General features: G+C 39.4%; 1 protein-coding gene across 8 annotated transcripts in view; it reads right to left on the reverse strand.

The window, feature by feature from the left end:
* Positions 1-2,965: 2,965 nt before the first annotated feature.
* The window catches only part of AMPH (amphiphysin), a 123,419-nt gene continuing 107,067 nt past the window's right edge, over positions 2,966-19,317 (reverse strand). For 6 of the 8 annotated variants that reach the window (XM_088053550.1, XM_088053546.1, XM_088053540.1 and 3 more), the window contains 5 exons: positions 15,498-15,554; positions 10,609-10,746; positions 9,060-9,326; positions 6,588-6,689; positions 2,966-4,035 (listed from right to left, as the gene is read on the reverse strand). In XM_088053550.1, coding sequence (XP_087909676.1) covers positions 3,928-4,035; positions 6,588-6,689; positions 9,060-9,326; positions 10,609-10,746; positions 15,498-15,554 — 672 coding nt within the window. In that variant the 3' untranslated portion in view covers positions 2,966-3,927. The remainder of the gene's footprint in view (positions 4,036-6,587; positions 6,690-9,059; positions 9,327-10,608; positions 10,747-15,497; positions 15,555-19,317) is intronic. The other 2 variants (XM_088053554.1, XM_088053542.1) reach the window with 1 other exon arrangement.

The raw sequence follows: 19,317 nt of genomic DNA on the forward strand, positions 1-19,317 counted from the left end.
ATAGGTTTTACATATATAACTTATAACCTTCTATTCTGCCATATAAATGACAGAACTAGGGTTTTATTCCAAAGATGTGGCTTGAAGGGTAGTGGGAATAGAAAGATTTTTCCTGCTCTTAGCAGGACCCTGCTTTTAGCCAAACCTGTCATCTTATAAACCCACTCAGAGGCAGTCCATCCTGACCCAAAAAATGCCCTTTTTATTGGCAAAGTGGAATAACAGGTCTGCTGGTACTGGTTCTAGAGTGCATCTGCAAAGCTCAGCAGCATCTTTTGTATCTGGCTGCCTGCAATCTGATTCAAAGCATTTGGGAAAAGTAGGGTGGCAGTGTTCCTGTGTATTGTCAAATACTCCAGGTTCTTATCTGGAAAGTAGAGCATGCCTTTGTGCAGGTCCCCTGTGGCTTTCTACTGCTTTGCATCCCAAATAGCACAGTAGTAGGTGGCAGAGTCTTGCAGCTTTACTTTGCTCACTGTCATGGTGCAGACAGATTTCCTGAGATCCTTCTTAACAGCAAACTTCCCCTCATCACACTGATTTCCAAGGAAAAACCTGGAAGACATGTAGGCAACATGCTTGGGAGGTGCATTGACCCTCTTTTGGTACCAGTGAATAAAAACGTTGCTTAAATCAGGACTGGAGACATGGCAGTTTATTAGCTCTGTTTTTCCTTCTGGATTGGTGATGGATATAGGTGTTTGCTGCAAGTCTTGTGTAGAGCCACCTGTGGCAGTAAAAGAGAAAAAATTGAGAAGCTAAGAGAGCATCCCCTTTTCCACTGGTGGATGAGCAGGATGAGCAGGGCACGTAGAACTACCAGAAAAAACTGTTGTCAGGAAGAAAGTGCTCAGCAACCACATAGTCACTGCTCTTCTTAGAGCTTCCTTACAGGCACAGGGTCAGGTTCAGCCTCAAGAGGAGGTGAAGCAGATCTGAGTGGCAGAAAATTATCCAATGAGGCTGTGCCAGCTACAAGTTAAATACTGATGCATGAGCCATTTCCTTTTGGTTACCTCTCAAACAGAAAGGAAAAAACCAGTCAACCTCTCCCCCTGCCCCACACCCAAAAAACCATGCATCTCCAAAACCCACCCTTGTAAGAAGAGAGCTCATGATTGAGAAAAACTTCCATCTTCCTACCAGTCTCGGCACCACTGCCTTTCTTATCTTGAGGGGGCCAGGATGGCTGGGATGGCTGTCAGGACAGTAGCACTGATGCTCCAGCATGGAGGTTGTGAGCAAGGAGGAAATGGGGGTACATGGTTTTGGAGCTGCCACAATGAGGCTATGGATGATGACAGGCTTTGCTGAGCAGAAGACTTGCACAGGCATCCAGAGAGGAACCAGCCACTAAGGGTATTTTTTGGGGGGGTCTCTGCTGGCTTGTATGTCCCTTCTTGATCTTTCCATCCTTTGTATAAAATGCAGAGCAATGCAGCCCTTGGGGGCACTTCAGTATATTTTAAATATTCCTAAGACCTTTTGCAATGGCAGGGCATGTTCCATCATCATGAAAGACAACTTTTTAAAATTATTTTAAAATATTTTCCTGCAATTAATAATTTAGCTATTTACTTAACCACAGGTAGACTATAAAATTATTTTGAGCAGAAGTAGCATGTAAAATTATTTTTCCTCTTAAATCAACATGGTCATTTTTAATTGAACCAGCAGAATAACTCATTATTATTTGGAGCAGATTTACCATGTCTGGTATACATCATGTTTTAACATGTATGAGATACAAGGATATGTTGCTCTAATGACTTGAGCTGCAGCTTGATAAAGTAGTTTTCTATCTTTTTTTTTGCCTGCAGATTGAAGTAGCCAGTTAGCATGCATAAAACTGACTTTTTTTCTGGTATGGCACTGAATTTTCTGTGTGTGGCTGCAGACATTAGCCAACTTCAGATAATGAGAGATATTAATGAAACAAACTCATAGTTGAAGATGAGCCAAATGAGAGTTAATTTGGCAAATGCAAATTCTTGCATCTACCACCCCCTGCTGGGTATAAAGGAGTAAAACTCTCAGAAGGCTTTTGTGGGCAGCTGTGTAATCCATAGGCATGGATGGATGCCAAAAATTCCTACTCAGAGATTTTTAAGCGAAACTGTTTAACATCTGTCTTTTAAATTTGCATGAGTTCGTTTTAGGTGGAGAGTAGTGTGATATTCTTTCTTGGGTTAGGAGATGCCTAAAGATCCTCAGCATTTGCACAGCCTCTCATGTGAAACATCTTACAGACTTGAAATGTAGGGTTCTGAATCTCTGCCAAAGACTATGGACAACTTCCACTTTTGTATATATCTCTATCACACCTTAGGAGTTACAGAACCACAAGTCTGTCAGATTGCAGCCACTCAGAGAATGCTGCAGGACCTTGTGTAGTGGAGGCTGGCTGGATGCCAAGCATCCACCAAAGTCACTAATTCCTAGGAAAATATAGATGTTCCTAAATATTTGCAGCTTCCATGCCTTGGCAAACACAGTGGAGAAGATTTGTGGAGAACTTACTTTCCACATGAAAAAAGTGGACAAGTGAAAAATTACTAAGAAGTAAGAGATCTTCAGCTGAGTGATGGTTAAGACAGACAAGCTCCCTTCCTCAGTGGACAGATACTAGCTGGTGGTCAGAGTCAGGAACAGGAAGAGCAGCAGAGAGACATGCTGAGCTGGGCTTCAGACCTTTTGGAACTCTGGCCACAACTAGGGTTGAGAGCAAGAATTTAGATGTTGCACCTGTTATACTGCAATCCTTTGGAAAAAGAGGTATTCAAATAATATTTGATTATATAATACTATGCATAAATTATATGGACTTCCTATAAAACTTCAAAAGCACCACAGAAGAAACAGCTTCTTTGGACCAAAGGTTTATTTTTAATGACACAGCACTGGAAAACATAAGTTACAGATGACTTTTTGATACAGGATACATTATATATCTTACTTTAAAAGGTTCTGTGAAGGTACACTGCATAAATACATATAGTGAAAATATATTGTGTTTATTTATTCTCAGATATTAGTTCTGTTTCTTTTTGAAAATGTATTCAGCCAATTAAATAAAAAAGTATAGATTAGCATCATAACAACTCCCTCCTCCAGGTTATCTCATTGTAACTACTGCAGCTGGAAGAGGAGACCGAGCCATGCCTTCTCAAAGGTTAGCGGCTTTGAACATGATGTTATTCATCATCTAAGAATGAAAACTTCACATTACAACCACAGATATCGTATCATGTTTTGGCAATGGAGCAGCTAGTTTTGCTTTGAACAAAACTGTTTCCTGTAATGCCAGACAGTGAAAGAGCAATGCATGTCCTGGATGATACTACACAGCCAAAGAACTACAATGAAGTTGTGAAAATGCATATATAGCCATATGCACTTATATATACACATATAAGTTCTTGTGTATATATATTATGCATGTCCAAAAAGAACACTGAAAAACGTTGCAGTAGTTAACTATCTTTTAAACACATGAAACTTATAATAGTTTGACCTCATAGCTACAGGATAATTAATTAAATCTTCTGCAGTGCAACGGAATACAATACACTTAGTGCAGAGAAGTTAAGGTTTTGGTATTGAGGAAGCTAATTTCAGAATTCATGGGAAAGGATCACATACAGGATCACCATAGCTCTGACGAAGCACAAACAAACCTGTCGCCACATACTTGTGAACAAATAAGGACATTTCATTTTTATCTGACTTTTTTTCCCATGTACTGCTTCAGAAATTACAGCTTAACTGTTTGCATTCATGCTCATTTGATATGTTTCAACAAGCTTTGTCTGGCACCAGTCTGTAAACCATTAACAGCTTAAACTACAAAAAGATGGGCTCCTGTGTTTCAAAGAGGTTAAAAACCTACTGACTGAGCTTCATACTATGTTTGTCTGCCTGGGAGAACTACTCCAGATGGCGTGTGAAGTTCTCTGGGAAAAGTCCTTTGTAACTATTTGCATCTCTGTACTGAAGCCACTCAGATTCCTTAATGCCAGTCAACCAGCCAGCCTCCTGCAAAGAAAAAGACAGAGTCTCTTAAATCAAAAAATTCCAATCCAATGGCCTCTCCATTCCTCACTATGAGCTTCAGACCTGAAGATGTTTCAGAGTAACATGGCTAAAATATTTGGTGTTTTGGTTAAAAAGCAGCCTCTAATTATGCACAGACTGTTCTCTCTGTTCTGCCAGACCACAATTTTGTAAGACCAAGTGACTGCAAGCACACGATACAGCCTTTAGCCCGTCTAACTCCTGACTGAATTTAATGCTCTAGGTGGGGAAGGAACAGTTCTGAATCCTAATTTTTTCTGCTGAGATATTTTTTCTCTCATTCATGTATCAACAGTCAGAAGAAAGAACAGTTCTTGCAGTCTCAGGAGTTACTACCTCTAGAAAATATGTAATTATTTTTCAAAAAACTCTTGGGAACCTAAACCAGGACTTGACAAGCAAAATATCAACAAATCACCAGCAGTCCAAGCAAACAGGAAATTTCTTATTGGAAAGTACTGGGCTCTCTGAATTGTGATAAATGAATAAAACCTGGAATAAAATCATTTTGGTATTTTTAAAAATGACCAATCTACTCTCATCTCACTAAGAAACTCTGTATCCTTATCCTTTAAAGAAAAGGAACTGGAGCAAAGCCATGGCAAACAGACTTCTAATGTTGCCATATTATTATTGCACAGACAGTATGCATGGAAATAGAATAGCTTGAACAGATGATCACATACACCATCAAGTCATGATTGTGGTCTGGCTGCATGTGCTGGTGGGGGCTGTCTGCCCCCAAATGAGCATCATTAAAGCAGATCCAGCTTATCATTGGCTGGGTAAGTTTAAGTGGGGATATGTTTTTGAAGCATGTAGAATATCTAAGAGATAGAGGAACTGCAGCTCTTCAGCACAGGCAGCATAAACTGTAGAAAGGAATACACAGTTTCACTGGATAATAATTTCAACACAAGTCTAATGGAAAAAAAACACTCTGTGGGTTTGGTTTGCTTCAAATGGAGGTTGATGTTACCAGTTGTATTGGAATTACAGCTTTAGACAGGTCAATTCTGAAGGATAATAAAGAATAACAAAGATAAGCCTCTATAGAAATTAACGAAGTACCTGGCAAAAGACAAAAGTATTGAGCTTTATGGTGATGTCAAACATGAAGGGGAAATAGGTAATGTGCAATAAATATATGAAAAGAAACATGAATACATAAAGGTTTTTTAGAGATTTTCTCCATCAGTGCACACAATTTACTTCAATTAATGCTGATGGAAATTTCAATGCACACCAGAAGAAGAATTATACTTCATGGACTCACCAAGCATTATCATGTATTTAACACCTAAAATCCTAGCAAAACCAGACTGAAATCAGAGACCATATTTTGCTATCCTTAGAGTAGTATCTTATTCTGCAAACACTGACAATGAAATCAATTGAACTGTCCATGAGGTAAGACAGCATAGTTTGAGTAGGGATAATAGATTTCATTCCAACAAAAAAAGCTATGTACCTGGTGTAGGATAATTATTTTGTTCTGAAATAAGTAAAAAAAACACCCACCCACACAAAAGCCAAGTATTTGTTTCTTGAATTAAAAGAAAGCACAGCAGAGAGGACTGATAATTACCTACCTTTGAACAGCATCAATCAGCAAAACAATTTCAAATTCTCAGGACTGATATGTGCTTAGGGCATTAGTATTTAGGTTTATTTTAAGAGATATTTTAAGAGTCTTCGTTCAGAGCAGAACTCTTAGCTACCTGATCAGGCAGGATCCAGTCCCCCACTCAGCAATCCCCAGATCAACTGGGAGACCTCTTACCAACACTACAGGCACTAACAGATGTCCATGGGGTGCCTGGTGCTAACAGTGCACAGTACAGTCTTCTCTTTTAAAGCAGCAGCCAAAATCAACATACTCCACTGCAATTCAGTTTAACATATGGAATACAATTGTTTAAAAATTCACCTGAAATGCAATGTTAGAACAAATGAAATGTTGTTTAATTCAGGTTCAGGCTTCCGAGGGGCAAAGTTAGCGTTATCAGAGGCACCTATGACAGAGCAGGATCTCTATACCTTTAGGCTATAGGACACCACAATTTGTGTGCATTCTCAGTGCTCTCTGTGAGTGAATTTGTATTACTTCTACAAATCACACATGAAAACTGAATATTTAGGGAGCATGTAATCAATTCTACTGGAATGTTAAGACGAGACGATACAGAACAATGTAACAGAGTTTGTAGGTTGTCCTCTGCATGAAATCTGTGTGTACCTGTCTGTCAGCATAAAATCCACTAAAATGTAGCACAAAAAAAAAAATCCTAAAAATTATGCTGAGGTCAGATCCTGCTAATAACATGACTTCAGGTGTAGTCAACTGTGCCTTTTAGTCTCAAAAGAAACTACAAACAAAGGCATAAGTAAAATATTTGTGTTTTCTTACAGTAATGTAGTTTTGAATATACATTCCCATTAACTATAATCTGTAAGAAAAAAAGCTGAGACAAAGAAAAACATCAACAAAAGCAACAACCACATGTTTTTACCTGATCAGCTGTGGTCTCAGAAGGAATCACTAGCACAATATCTCCTCGTTTTAAATTAAGCTCATCACTGTTGGCTGCCTCGAAATCATGTAGAACTTCAACCTAAAGAAAATAACACCACACATAGATGTGATCTAAATGAAGACATTTTCTCAACAAAATTATCTGTTAAATGTGAACTGAAAAAAATTCATCTTTATGCAAACATATGGTTAAAGACATTCAAATTATCATAGAATGATAACTGGTTGTAATGGACCTTAAAGATCATCTAGTCCCAACCTCCCCTGCCACAGGCAGGGACACTTTCCCCTACACCAGGTTGTTGAAGGCCTTATCCAACCTGGCTTTTGAACACTGACAGGGCTGAGGCATCTACGACCTCCCTGGGCAACCTGTTCCAGTGTCTCACCACCCTCACTGTAAAAATTTCTTCCTAATACCTAATCCAAATTTCTCCTCTTTCAGTTTGTACCCATTACTCCTTGTCCTACAAGGAACTACAGTTCCTGATGAAGAGTCCCTCTCCAGCTTCCCCGCAGGTCCCCTTGAGATACTGGAAGGTTGCCACAAGTCTGCATGGAACCTTCTCTTCTCCAGGCTGAACAGCCCCAACTTTCTCAGCCCGTGTGTGTTTACAGCAGAGCTGTTTCAGTCCTCTTATCAACTTTGTGGCCCTTCTCTGGATTTGTTCCAACAATTCCATGTCCTTCTTATGGTGGGGACACCAAAACTGTATGCAGCACTCCAGGTGGAATCTCACAAGAACATAATCATCTCTTTTGATCTGGCATAAATTGATAATAAAGGCATTGATTCACGTCAGATTTTATGCAGTTCCTTAGAAGCAGGGACAGCTTAAGGATAGTGTCCTTTCCTGAGACTATCAGAAGAAACTTAAGATCCAAGATTACAAGATCTCAGGGATAGACAATGCTTCAACATCTCACAAGTCCTGCCTCTTGGACAAGGCCTGCCACTGTCATTTCTCCCATGTAGGGAACATCCTTCAATTATCCACTATCACTACGAGCTCAGTGAGAGAGCTGGTAGGATTTTACAAATAAAATTGAGAAAGATTCTCAGGAACTTTATTCTCTCATTCTTTTGTTGTGGTCACAACATTACTCTTCTTGCATTACTCTTCTTGTGAACATCTATAAAAATTTGAGTCAGTCATATAGTACCCACTGCAATATGGTGATCAAAGAGGTGAGTAATGGGAACCCTACTCAATGATTGTACTGGAAGGAACTGTCACCAGGTATGTCAAAAATATCTGCCATTCAAAGGGGTGAGCATTCAAACATTGGCAAGATCAACATGTCATTGTGGGCAGACCATTTTAAATAAATAGTTCTATCTCCTTAAAAGAAAGCTGGCCTAATTTACTCAGAGCACAGACAGTTCCACGATAACTCTGCAATTATGAAAGATAGTGGCACTGAGATCCAGATCACAAGCTTATATTTTGCTTCTCCTTTTCTATGTCTGACCCAAGAGAGTGCGATGGAAAGCAAAAGATGAACTGTGTCAGCATGTTTGAGTTGCATTATACTGTTTAACTTTACCCTACTATTATCCACAAAGTCTGCAGAAAATATTGAGCAGTGAGAACAGACCAAAAAAAATGGCATACTTAGAGAGTGCTAGGGGACTAATTAGTCTGAACTATGCAAATTATGGTAGGAAGCATGTAAAGTTCATCCATCCTCAAGGAGCTTTTCTGCTGCTCAGTGATTCTAAATGGAAAGTATTTTCAAAGAACCTTGTGAACCAGGAAACCCTGGGGGTTTCACCAGCCAAGGAAAGAATTTCTCTTATGCCTCATTAAACTTTTCTGTTTGAAAAAAGAAAAGTTTTATATATAACTATATAAAAATTTATATATTTATTATATAAATTATAAATTTATATATTTATTTTAATATAAACCATAATAGTTTATATTATTACTAAAGTTACTGATTGACATTTTGGCTTCATTACCATTAATTGTAGCCATGGGTTTCAATAGAATCAGTACTTCCACTATAGATTTTCAGGACAGAAAAAAAGCCATTTTTTTATTGATCATAGAATCACAGAATGGATTGGGTTTGCAAGGGACCTTAGAGATCAAATATATTGTTAGCATATCAGATATATCATTAGCATATACCAACAATATTCCTGATTAACTATGTGGCAGCGCAGTTTTATTCAATATATTAATTTTCAGCAGTCATTTGATGAGATTCAAGGGTTCTCTTATTTCAGGGAATCTTACAGCTACATAAGGATATTCACAGCAACAGGCATGCAGAAAATGAATCTCCTCAGACTTTATTTATGAAGCAACACCGCAATATTACAGTTGCATGAATTTGTGTGTGCATAGAATCCTTTGCCCTCAAGAAATCATGACACTACCTGTGTAGACAAGACACATCCACAGAAGCTAGGAATATCTAAAAGAATGGAGAAGCAGACCTTATAGAGAAAACCAGGTGGCATTGCTGAAGCTGCGTCTTCTGCTGGAGCAGGCTGATCCTGAGAAAGTACAGCCTGGATTTCGTCAGCAGGTTTCTGATCAGTTCCAGCTTGGGAAGTTTCACTGAGAGAAGTGCCAGTGACCTGAGCGTCCATCTCTATTGTGGCATCTTTGGACTCATTCACGACGGCTTCGTGTTCTTCTCCCTCCCCCTCGTTGTTTGAGGCTGGCTCTATTACTACTGAAGGGATGCTGCTGACTTTTTCCTGGGGGGAAAAAGCCCAAAAAACAAACCTCCCTCAGAAAAGAATTGCAAAACTATTTAGTACTTTATTTCAAGCAGGAAAACACTATTGTTTGCTTATTGCATAGGACATTCATGGGGATGAGAATTTCTCGTTTTCTCCACCACAAATTCTTAAGACAGAAAACAGTATTAGAACAAGAATGTCAAGGAATAATCCCCTCCCTGTTTTCGCTGCTCCCTTTAGTCCTCTTAAATCTACTTTACACATTATTGCAATTAATAATAAAAATTCTCTGTAGGTAGATTTGGCTTAATTTTCAGTGTTCCTGGAAATTACCAGCCCTTTTTCCTTCTCTTAGTTCTTCCTTCCTTACTCTGCTCTTTAGTTTCAGCAGGTTTGAGTGAAGCCAGTAGCTCCAGTAGTCACTGTACTGTTTTTATTTGGAAATTGATAATAGTGATAGATAATAGTGATAGAAGGTGATGAAAGAAGGAAATATGACCTATTTATTTGACCGAAGGTCTCTTTCCTGCTTTGCAACAATGTAACTGGGAGCAGAGAAAGCAAAAAATCTAAGTAGCATCTGACCAATAATGAATCCCAGTAAAAAAAGCATTTAACAAAACTTGTTGGAGCACCCAACCTGAAAAAAAACATGTTCACTGATCTTCTTCCAGATCATCTTATCCTGGAGCACAGATGAAATAGAATATGCAATGAAATCAGGTGGCTGCCCAGCTACAGAGTCTGCTTTAGCAGGTACTTGCCAGCTCCCCAGAGCTTGCAGAGGAAAAGGCAGCAGGCCAGATACAGACACATGGCTTGACTGCCATGACTTACAGGAAACAAAGTAGTGCTATTGATAGCACGTGGTGCCAGGATATAAGAAAAATCCAATTGTTTCTCTGCCTATTTATCTCCCAGAAAGCCCTGTTATACTATGTGGTAAATATTATCACGACAGAGGAGCACAGAGACACAACAGTGGGGAACAACCCAGACAAAAGCTGTCCATGCTGCTCACAGGGCCATCATAGGTGCCATTATAGGGCCATCAAGTCCCATCCCCGCAAGCCTAGGGGAGTACAGAGACAAAAAGGCAGCCACAACCCTAAGTAAGGACTTAGAAGAAAGGACACCAAGATATGCAAGAGACCATCCTAGGACCATCCCAAGAGAACATCAACCTTGCTACTGGTTGAACCTCGGGGCACAAAGCTGCAGTAGCCTTGCCTCTCTTGGGCTGCTGAATCTGTTCTGACTCCCCATACACACCCTCCCATGCACTGACACCAGTTACCTGAGACACATCAGCCTCTTTTTCTTCTCCCTGAGGTTTGTCACCTTCAGCAACATCCTCCTGCTCAGTGGTGGCAGCTCCTGCTGCCACAGCCGCACTGTCTTCTGATGCCGCAGTCCTCTCACCAACAGGTACCACCTAAAAACAACAGAAGGGAGGGACCTTTCAGGATATGAGTTACAGGTACTTGCTGGAGAGAACATGGACCAGCCTCTGCTCTGTGACCTCCCTGTGTGACACTGACCTACGGTCTTGAGTTCACTGGTGTTTCTCCTGATTTATGGAGAAAAGTAGCACTGGGGACAAGCTTATTCAGAGAAGATGATTAACAGGTGGGAGAGAGACATTTATGAAACCTCACCAGGCAACATTTAGCATAATAAGGTGAGTGGAGTAACTGTTTGTCAAAGCTGTTTTCCTTCCCCTGTCTTCTATCTGTATTGTGGAAGAAATTTACCACTGGTTTCTGCAGAGGAGGAGGAGGAGCTTGCAAACTGTCCAGGGGTCCACAGGACCCTGCTAATGGAATCTGGTTTTGGGAAGAGGCTTCAGGCCTTCTCTAGCTAGTTACCTACCTTACCACAGACCTTGCCTGGTTTAAAAAATCTTGTACTCTTAATTATACATTTCTTTCTAACAGAGAGACTTACAAACCAGGCCATGTCAGGAGAAGTAAATATATTCTATATCTGGATAAATATCAGAAAAAAATTAACTTCCAGATCTACAGTTATGTCAGTGTACAAAATACATAAAATCCTATTCAGTCTGGCTGTGACTGAATCATTTCTGATCAGTCTGTGTTGAGAAGATAATGCATGGTTTATTCCAATGTTTGAAAGGTGCATAGAACAGTACCTGCCGACTACTAGATCAATGTTTAATCTTTCATGCAGCATAAACTGTTACTTCTTGTTGAGGGTAACTCAGAAGGTTGTTGTACTTCCTGTCTATCTGTTCCCCAAATTGTTACTGTCTCTTTAAGACCTGGAGCTGAAAAAACTGGGGCAGGATGCTATCATGGCCATTATTAAAGTCTGCTCTAGCAGGCAGCTTGTCCCCTTTTGCTCTGTGGTTTTTGCTTTACTGGCTGCTTGGTCTTTGCTTAAGCAGAGGCCTTATCCCTTTTTTTCTCTTTTAGTATTTTTGTCTTCTTCTTTCTAGTCTTGGAGAGACTGAAGTTGGAGTCTTTGAGCTGCCTTGGGATGAATCCTGCAGGTGCCTGTCTGCAGTCGAGGTATCACACTGACAGCACTGGAGCAGCCCTGGCTCTGGCACGGGTTGTTGCAGCCATGGGTTTTGCTGCTTTGCCTGGCCCTGCCTGCCCTGCTGTCTCCTGCTGTGAGGAGGGCACTGACCCCAGAGGGGGTGTTGGGTCCTCGTCTGCCACTGGAATCGCTCCATGAGCTCCTGGAAGGGATTAGATCCCATCTTGTCCCTTTGTCTTTCCCATGCAGTTGCTCCTGTCGGGTGCTATCTCAGGAAAGGGCGTTTGCTGGCATTTTGGATCTCTGTTTTCATAGGTTCATAAGATTTAGCTATTCTGTAACTAGCAGTGATTTATTGTTGGCTTTTGCCTGTTGCTGTTTCATATATTAGCAAACTGTTATTTTTTCACTTATATCTACTCACATTCGTTTCTCAGTGGCAGAAAGGGATTGGTTGAACCGATAAAGGGACATAACTTATTCCAGAGTGTTCTCCTTTTAAACTGTCTTAAACCAAGACACTTGTAATTAATGCATCCCCCTAACATTTGCATTGCTATATACTGCTTATGGTAGCATACTGGATAAATACTTAAAATGGGTTAATCTTGAGGTTTGGACTATTAAGGTAAATGACAAAACTCATTGCTTTAATCTAATTAACTCCAAGATGGAATTTTTACCTTACAGCAGATGGCTCAAAGATAAAGAAAAAACACTGAAGGAAAACTCTTTTCGAGGTACCAATGTCAAGGCACAGTTAGTCTTGACATTGTTAGCCTACTCTCTCATCTCCAGTGAACAGTCAGATGCTCTTTGTTCCCTCAGTTTGATCTTTCCCCCGTGGATGAGGCTAACTCTACTACCTGAACTCAGCAATTGTTCAAGGGCACTCTTCAGGCATTGTTTTTTAGCAACATTAAATATTAACCACTACTCCTATTTGCTGCTATTAATTGATGTGATAAAGAAGTCCTCCTGGAATCCATGAAGACAGAAAATATTATATGGATTTACAGAAATCATTGGGGAACTTTAATTTAAATTGAAACTGCTGCTGCTGAAGGATGCTCTATTGTAAGAGGAAATAACATCAACAGATAAGGTCAGATGTTGACATTTTCTCCTGTAAGGCATGCAATTCTGCCACTCATAGTATTACCAATTTTAGCAGTCTTGATCCAAGAAGATATACAAATAAATGATGAATGTTAAACTCCTGGAAGAGGCTAGTAGAAAAGAATGGGAATAGAGTGCAAATCAGATTGATTTTACACCATGCATTTCTAAGAGCATGCTGCAGAAATTGGTCTTGCTATCTATTCTAATTAAGATCAACAACTTTTCTATTTATTTGATTTATATAAATCATTTTATTTTACTATGGAGGACTATACTAATTTACATTAATTGGCTCACAAATGCCTCACAGTGAAAGGGTGACACAGCCTGCAGTCATGAGTCACTAAATGCATGCCACAGCTCACAATGGCACAATTTTTTTTTTTGTGTCTTAAGAGTACAAAACCAATAAAAGCTAGATGATTAAAAAAAATAAAAAAAGGCATGTGAGGTAGAACAGAATGAACCTCACTACGAGTCTCAAATATCTGATTAGTTCAGAAGAGAAATAAAAAAGGCAGGAGGCTGGATTCATATCCAGCTATGTTGAACCACATCCTTGCAGATACAGTGACTTGTATTACCTTACTTCATACTGAAAACCAATCCTAGAAATCTTTTTTATATAGGCAATTAATAACATTAGGCAGTCTAATAGTATTCCAAATTAGCTATCTCTAGCAGAACTACGGAAATTTGGACAGCTGTCCCATTACACCAAGCACACAGGGGAGAAAGAAAGAATCATCCAGAATAATGAGGGGTGCGATAGAGCCACTCGACTGTTTTAATTGCACAGACGTGAATTCTTCTTTAGCCAGGATGCAGCTGATCCACACAGTTCTACTCTCATTAGCACTGCTGTCTGCTCAACACAATGCCACAGATCCAGCAGTAGCAAAAATGAGCCCAGGAAGGGTAGAAGGGGTACCAAGCCTGCCACTGGGGTGTGCCAGAGGAGCTCCCTCAGATACACTTGTCTTCCAGAAGTTCTTGCCCCATGTCTGGATTTAGAACAGGAATGGGTAATTTTTATGACAGCTGTTTATAATCACAGCTAAGCTAGCTAACTTCAAGAGAGACCAATCATCAAGCTTTAGGGAATGCATCAGTTGAAAAGTCTTGAAAAATTCTGACATAGTACTGAAGAATTTGTTACACAACTTACGGAGTATCAAAGGGACCACACTCCATTAACAGTCAAATATTGGCTTAGCAAATAACCTCATCTCTTATGGCAGCTCTTCTGCACACAGTAAAACTGTTTTAAACAGAACATGGGCAAATTCACTCTCAGATAAGAGAGTGAACAAGGAGTATTAGAATAAAAGGGGAAGATTTCAAAGACTTAGCCTTGGTGCTAGCACAACTGTGAGGCATTTCTTGCATATTTCTTTTTGAACCAGACTTGTTGGGAGTGACAAGGCAATGCTAGAGGAACAACACAACACTCTTTTGCACTGTGTCCACACCAAGCTGGGCTTGATCTACCACTCCCATTTTGCGCTTTCTTCCTGTGCAATTCCACTGGCTTCCACGTGGATGTGGCAGTGCTGGTGAGGAATACAGCACCAGTGAGACCCAAATTCACTTCCAAATGACACTGGTATGCCATACAGCCACAGATATATCCTTGGCTCTAGCATACCTAATGCTGTTAAACAGTAGGATAATGAACCTAAGACTGGACAGCTGAACTTAGCATGTTCTGAAACCAGTTAATTACCTTTTCGTATATATCATGGCACCAAAATGAGTAACAACAAAAGAGCAGGTTGCTAGCACCTTGAGATACAAATCCTGAGTGATTAATAGCAAGGAGTTACTTCCCAGTCCCTACATCCATCCCTGAGTTTAATATACAGCCATTTCTCTTGTGCTACCCTCTGTGCATGTTTGAACACATTGGAGTTTCACTTCAGTACACAAGGATTCAGAGTAAGTACTAAAGGAATATAGGCTATATGCAGTCATTCAAGTCCACATATGCACAGCCTAAAGTATGTCACTGAGTTTTTAATTTGCTCTGTAATTTGATTTTAACTGCATCTAATGATGCCAGACTGTGCTTTAGCAAACCAACTCATAACATGATTATTTCCAAGTATCTGTTTTAGCTCAGGGCATATTGTGCTAGGAAAAATAAATGATTAATCGTAGGGTTTTTAATAAAGAAATTTACAGAAAGTCTAGGCAAACGAATACACAGAAATTGTAAAAGCTACTGGGAATCTATGCAGTGTATTTCCAAATGTCAATAGAAACAGCATTATACCTCCTTTAGCCATGGAGCTGCTTTGTTTGCTGCCCTGAAATATTTATCACTCTATACTGCTGCAACAGGCAGTTTCTAAGATAAATCCTGCATTGAATGAGAGGTGATCTGTTAGAATATATGCCATGGGTGCAGATATAGCTGTGCAGTGTTAGACTCAGATACCACAGCTAGGTCACAGTTGCATTGTATAGGCCTGCCTGTTGGTGACATGAAAATGACAGTTTTTTTGCAATGGTTGAAAATATTAAAGCACAACCATACTCGCCCCTATTCATATGTACCTCGCCTTCCTTCTCAGCAACTCCAGTTGTCTCCTTATCTCCTGCCTCGACACTCTCCTGTATAAAAAGGAAATATGGTCATCACCTTACGCGTGCTGAGGCAATGGCTGCAGAAAAATTGGCATTAATGAAGCTAATGGAAGCATGCCATGTATGGGATGCAATGAAATGAATGGCTAAGTGACCTAGTATATACTATCAAGCAGAAAGATACTGCCACATATAATCTGAAATAGATATGCTAAAACAAATCCTTTACATATGTCATCATCATCACATTGGAACTCTTAAGGACAATTTTACATACTTTTACTACCAGTACTCTTATAACAGCAGCAGCTTTGAAGAATTGTTTAGTAAGCAACGTTGCAGTTTCAACCAAGCTCAAATTTCTCACACCTCTAACTCAAACTGTTTCCATTATCACCTGCTGCTGCTCCTGTAATTTACCAGCGCATCAATGTAAACCTAATAAAATACTTCTTCACTAATGTTGGACTGCAGCTCATTAAAAGGAGCTGTTCAAAAAACGTGTGTCACAAAGTTTGTTTTGTTGTTTTGGTTTTTTTTTGCAGAATCACCTTACTTTAGGTCCATATCCAGTGGTACATTCAGCAGATGCCTGACACAAAAAAAAATTAGACATCAGTGGTTTTCCACATCTGACACCCATTTAGGTGTTCAAAGAATTGAATTCACTGACTAGTAACAAGCTCCTCCTAAACAGTACTTGTTACCAGCACCAGGTCCTTTTCTAGAAAAGGTCAAAATCGCTAAAATTCAGGTTTGGTTTGGAATAGTTGGAAGCGCTTTTTTAGCTGTTCAGGTTTGACTCTCTGCAGACATGGCTATTTTTAAAGACACTCTGATAAGCAAAAACAAGTCAAAGCCTCGTTATGGAAATCAATTTTGTTAATAAGTTTTGACACAGCTAGGTCTGATTTTTCTACAGAGCTGTAAGGGTGCAGAGAAGTTATGCAAGCATACTTGGGGGCATGGTATATTGGAGTGCCTGCTTTGGCAGTCAGAAGCCATGTAACCTCACATACTTGGGCTCCAGCTGTCTGCCTTCACACACAACTGTCACGCCAAAATTCCTTAAAGTTTCAGCTGAAATGGTTGCATGTTACTTTTTTAATAAAAGAATGCTGAGTTACATGCAAAGTTCATATCACTCTTTTTTTTTGGTTTTTTCTTTTCTACTCTAACCTAGTATTGCTTGCAGTCAGTCATAAGCCCCAAATGTGCCCATATGCCAGGACAGGGCAGTTGCTGACAGTAGTGTTTCCACAGAAACCTCTTCCAGCCTTACGCCTGTTAAAATTGCAGTGTTATTTAATCTTGAAAAAAATTATTAATCCATTTTTTTTTAAAGTTGCCAAGCCTTTGCTATGTGGTCTTCAATTTTATAGTAAGTTTGAGGAGGCTGTAGAGGGTCTTAAATAGAAAAAACCAAATACCAACAGAAAAATAAAAATATTTCATACTGTAGTGATATATGCATGCACAGAGCTACCCAGAGAAATTTTTTTGTAGTGCAAAGATATACTGTTATTCATAAAAGCTTTATGTCCAACTGTAAGTCAGTACACAGATGACTCTACTTCTACTGTTAAAAAGTGCAGAATTTCTGCCAGAAGTTGTATTTATAATTTGCTTTCAGACATTAGTATAATCTTGCACTTCAAAGTCAGGAATGTGTCAGCCTTTTCCATTTTCTTAATAATTCCCTGGCAACATTCTCTGGTAAGAATCCCATCAGCCCACCTTTGGGTATCTTTGCAGAATGATTTAATACATACATACGCATATTTTCAAGTAAGAACTGTGTTCTTATTAACTAAAAGCACAATTTTGGTTGGAAAGGTGAAAGTAAGGAGAACTTCCCTTATTTCCCAAAGCTTGAGCTTTCCTGAATAATTTGATTATTGCGTACTAGTCAATTTAGTAGCATTTTGCTTTTCTGATTAGCTGGAAGTTGGGATTTTGTGGATAATGGAGTTTGAGAAGAGAGGCAAGATAGCATAAACCGTATAATTTTTAGGGCAGGAAACCCTAGTAAAAAGGATGACTGGAATAACATTAGGAAGCTAACACCCTGGTTCCAGAGAGAAAAATCTGCTTCTGGAGACTTCAACAGAAAGACACTACTCTACATCAGCTCTCTCTTGTAGAGAGCCATATATTTTTAATGGCCTTACGCTCCCATTTTTCACCTGCACTTAGCTTCACACTGAGAATCCTGACACAGCTGACTGTTCTTCTGTATCTAACCACTGTATTGTTCTCCCAAACTACATGTTCCACCATTTGGGCACTGTGAATAGTACCTACAGTAGGACTGAACCCTAATTAGATATGTCTCATTGCAGGCTGCTCCCTGGCCTCTGCTGTGAGGCTACTCAGTGTCTGCAAAGAGCTTATCAGGAGGCAACTTCACATATGCTTATATACTGCTCTGAAAACCACAGTACTTAGCTGAGTGTCTGACTGCTTTAATGAGAGAACATCAGAGTCCAGGCAGGCAGGCATCAGACCCAAAGCACTGAGAAGCTCTTCCCAAACTGCTAAGTGCAGTGAAAGTATAAAAGCTGATTTCCAAGTGCTATGTCTCACATGTAGGAAAAGAAGAAAGGGAAATAACAACATTTCATAAGCATTCACTTTATTATGATGTCCTCATGCCATCTTTGTTTGAATGTGAGAAATTGATGTGGTGAGAGGGGCAGTATTATTTGAAAAAGAAATTAAACCAGTTGTTAATGCATTATATCCTTTGGATTTCCAGCTGCCTTTGGGGATGCTATAGAAACAGGAAAACAACTCTTTCTGTGTAGAAAAATTAATGCACAAACTGTTTACCGCATCGTTAACTTTTCTTCTGTTGGCACACATGGTCATCCCGTCCCTTTAATTACCAGACATTTTATCCCCTCTCCAAAAAGGATCAACTGTTGAGAGCTACTAATAAAAACTTAATTTGTTCTGCGGCATTGGAGATCTGAAGGACCAAATCAAAAATATGTAATGAGACCCTAGGCAGCAATTCTGACGAGCTCTTTTAATGAAGTTTTGGCAATCTTAGTCAGGCAGACTATAAAGCAGCAAGTAACTGAATCCAAAACGCCCTGATAGGCAAGTAGTACCCTATCCCCTGGACCATTCTCTGCACAATTTAAATTAACATCCTGCCAGAAAATTTACTGTGCAGTTCCTATAATGAAGAATCCATGCCATAATTTTTCTGGATTAAGTGGATGTGACAGAAAACTTAGCACAGAAAAACTGAATTGAGGGCTGTCAGTCAAAACTGGAAGCAACTAAACTCGATAAAAGATTCCCAATAAAGCAGTATCTATTAAAATTTTACAATTCTACTTTTAAAGGAAACTGTCACTCATAAAGCAAATTAATGTAGAACTGCTGCTGGGAAATGACATGCTTTAATTTTTTGCAATTCAATGTACTTTTCCTTAGCTTTGAACATATTTGTCCTTAATCATAATCTTCAAAACTCTTTGCAAGTCTTGGAAAACCCTCCCTGAAATAAAAACCTTTCGGAACCAAACACAGTCACTCCATTTCAGGCATTTTTAAAATCAACACTGGTATTTTTCCCAAAATAGTAAGGACACCATAATTTTGAATTAGCAACAAAACACCAAGAACAAACCTAATTAAAACTGTTTAACTTCTATTTAATGCCTACACTCTTCCTCTTGAATTGCTCTTAAATTGTCTGTCTCTTGCATTGTTTCTCTCTGCCTCTCTCTGCACTCCTGTGACTCAGCCAGAGCAGCTGACAACAGACAATTCACCA

Source organism: Pseudopodoces humilis, chromosome 1 (assembly GCF_049639895.1).
Source record: "Pseudopodoces humilis isolate 2021_Gansu_Grassland_sample_001 chromosome 1, ASM4963989v1, whole genome shotgun sequence".
Taxonomy (NCBI): Eukaryota; Metazoa; Chordata; class Aves; order Passeriformes; family Paridae; genus Pseudopodoces; species Pseudopodoces humilis.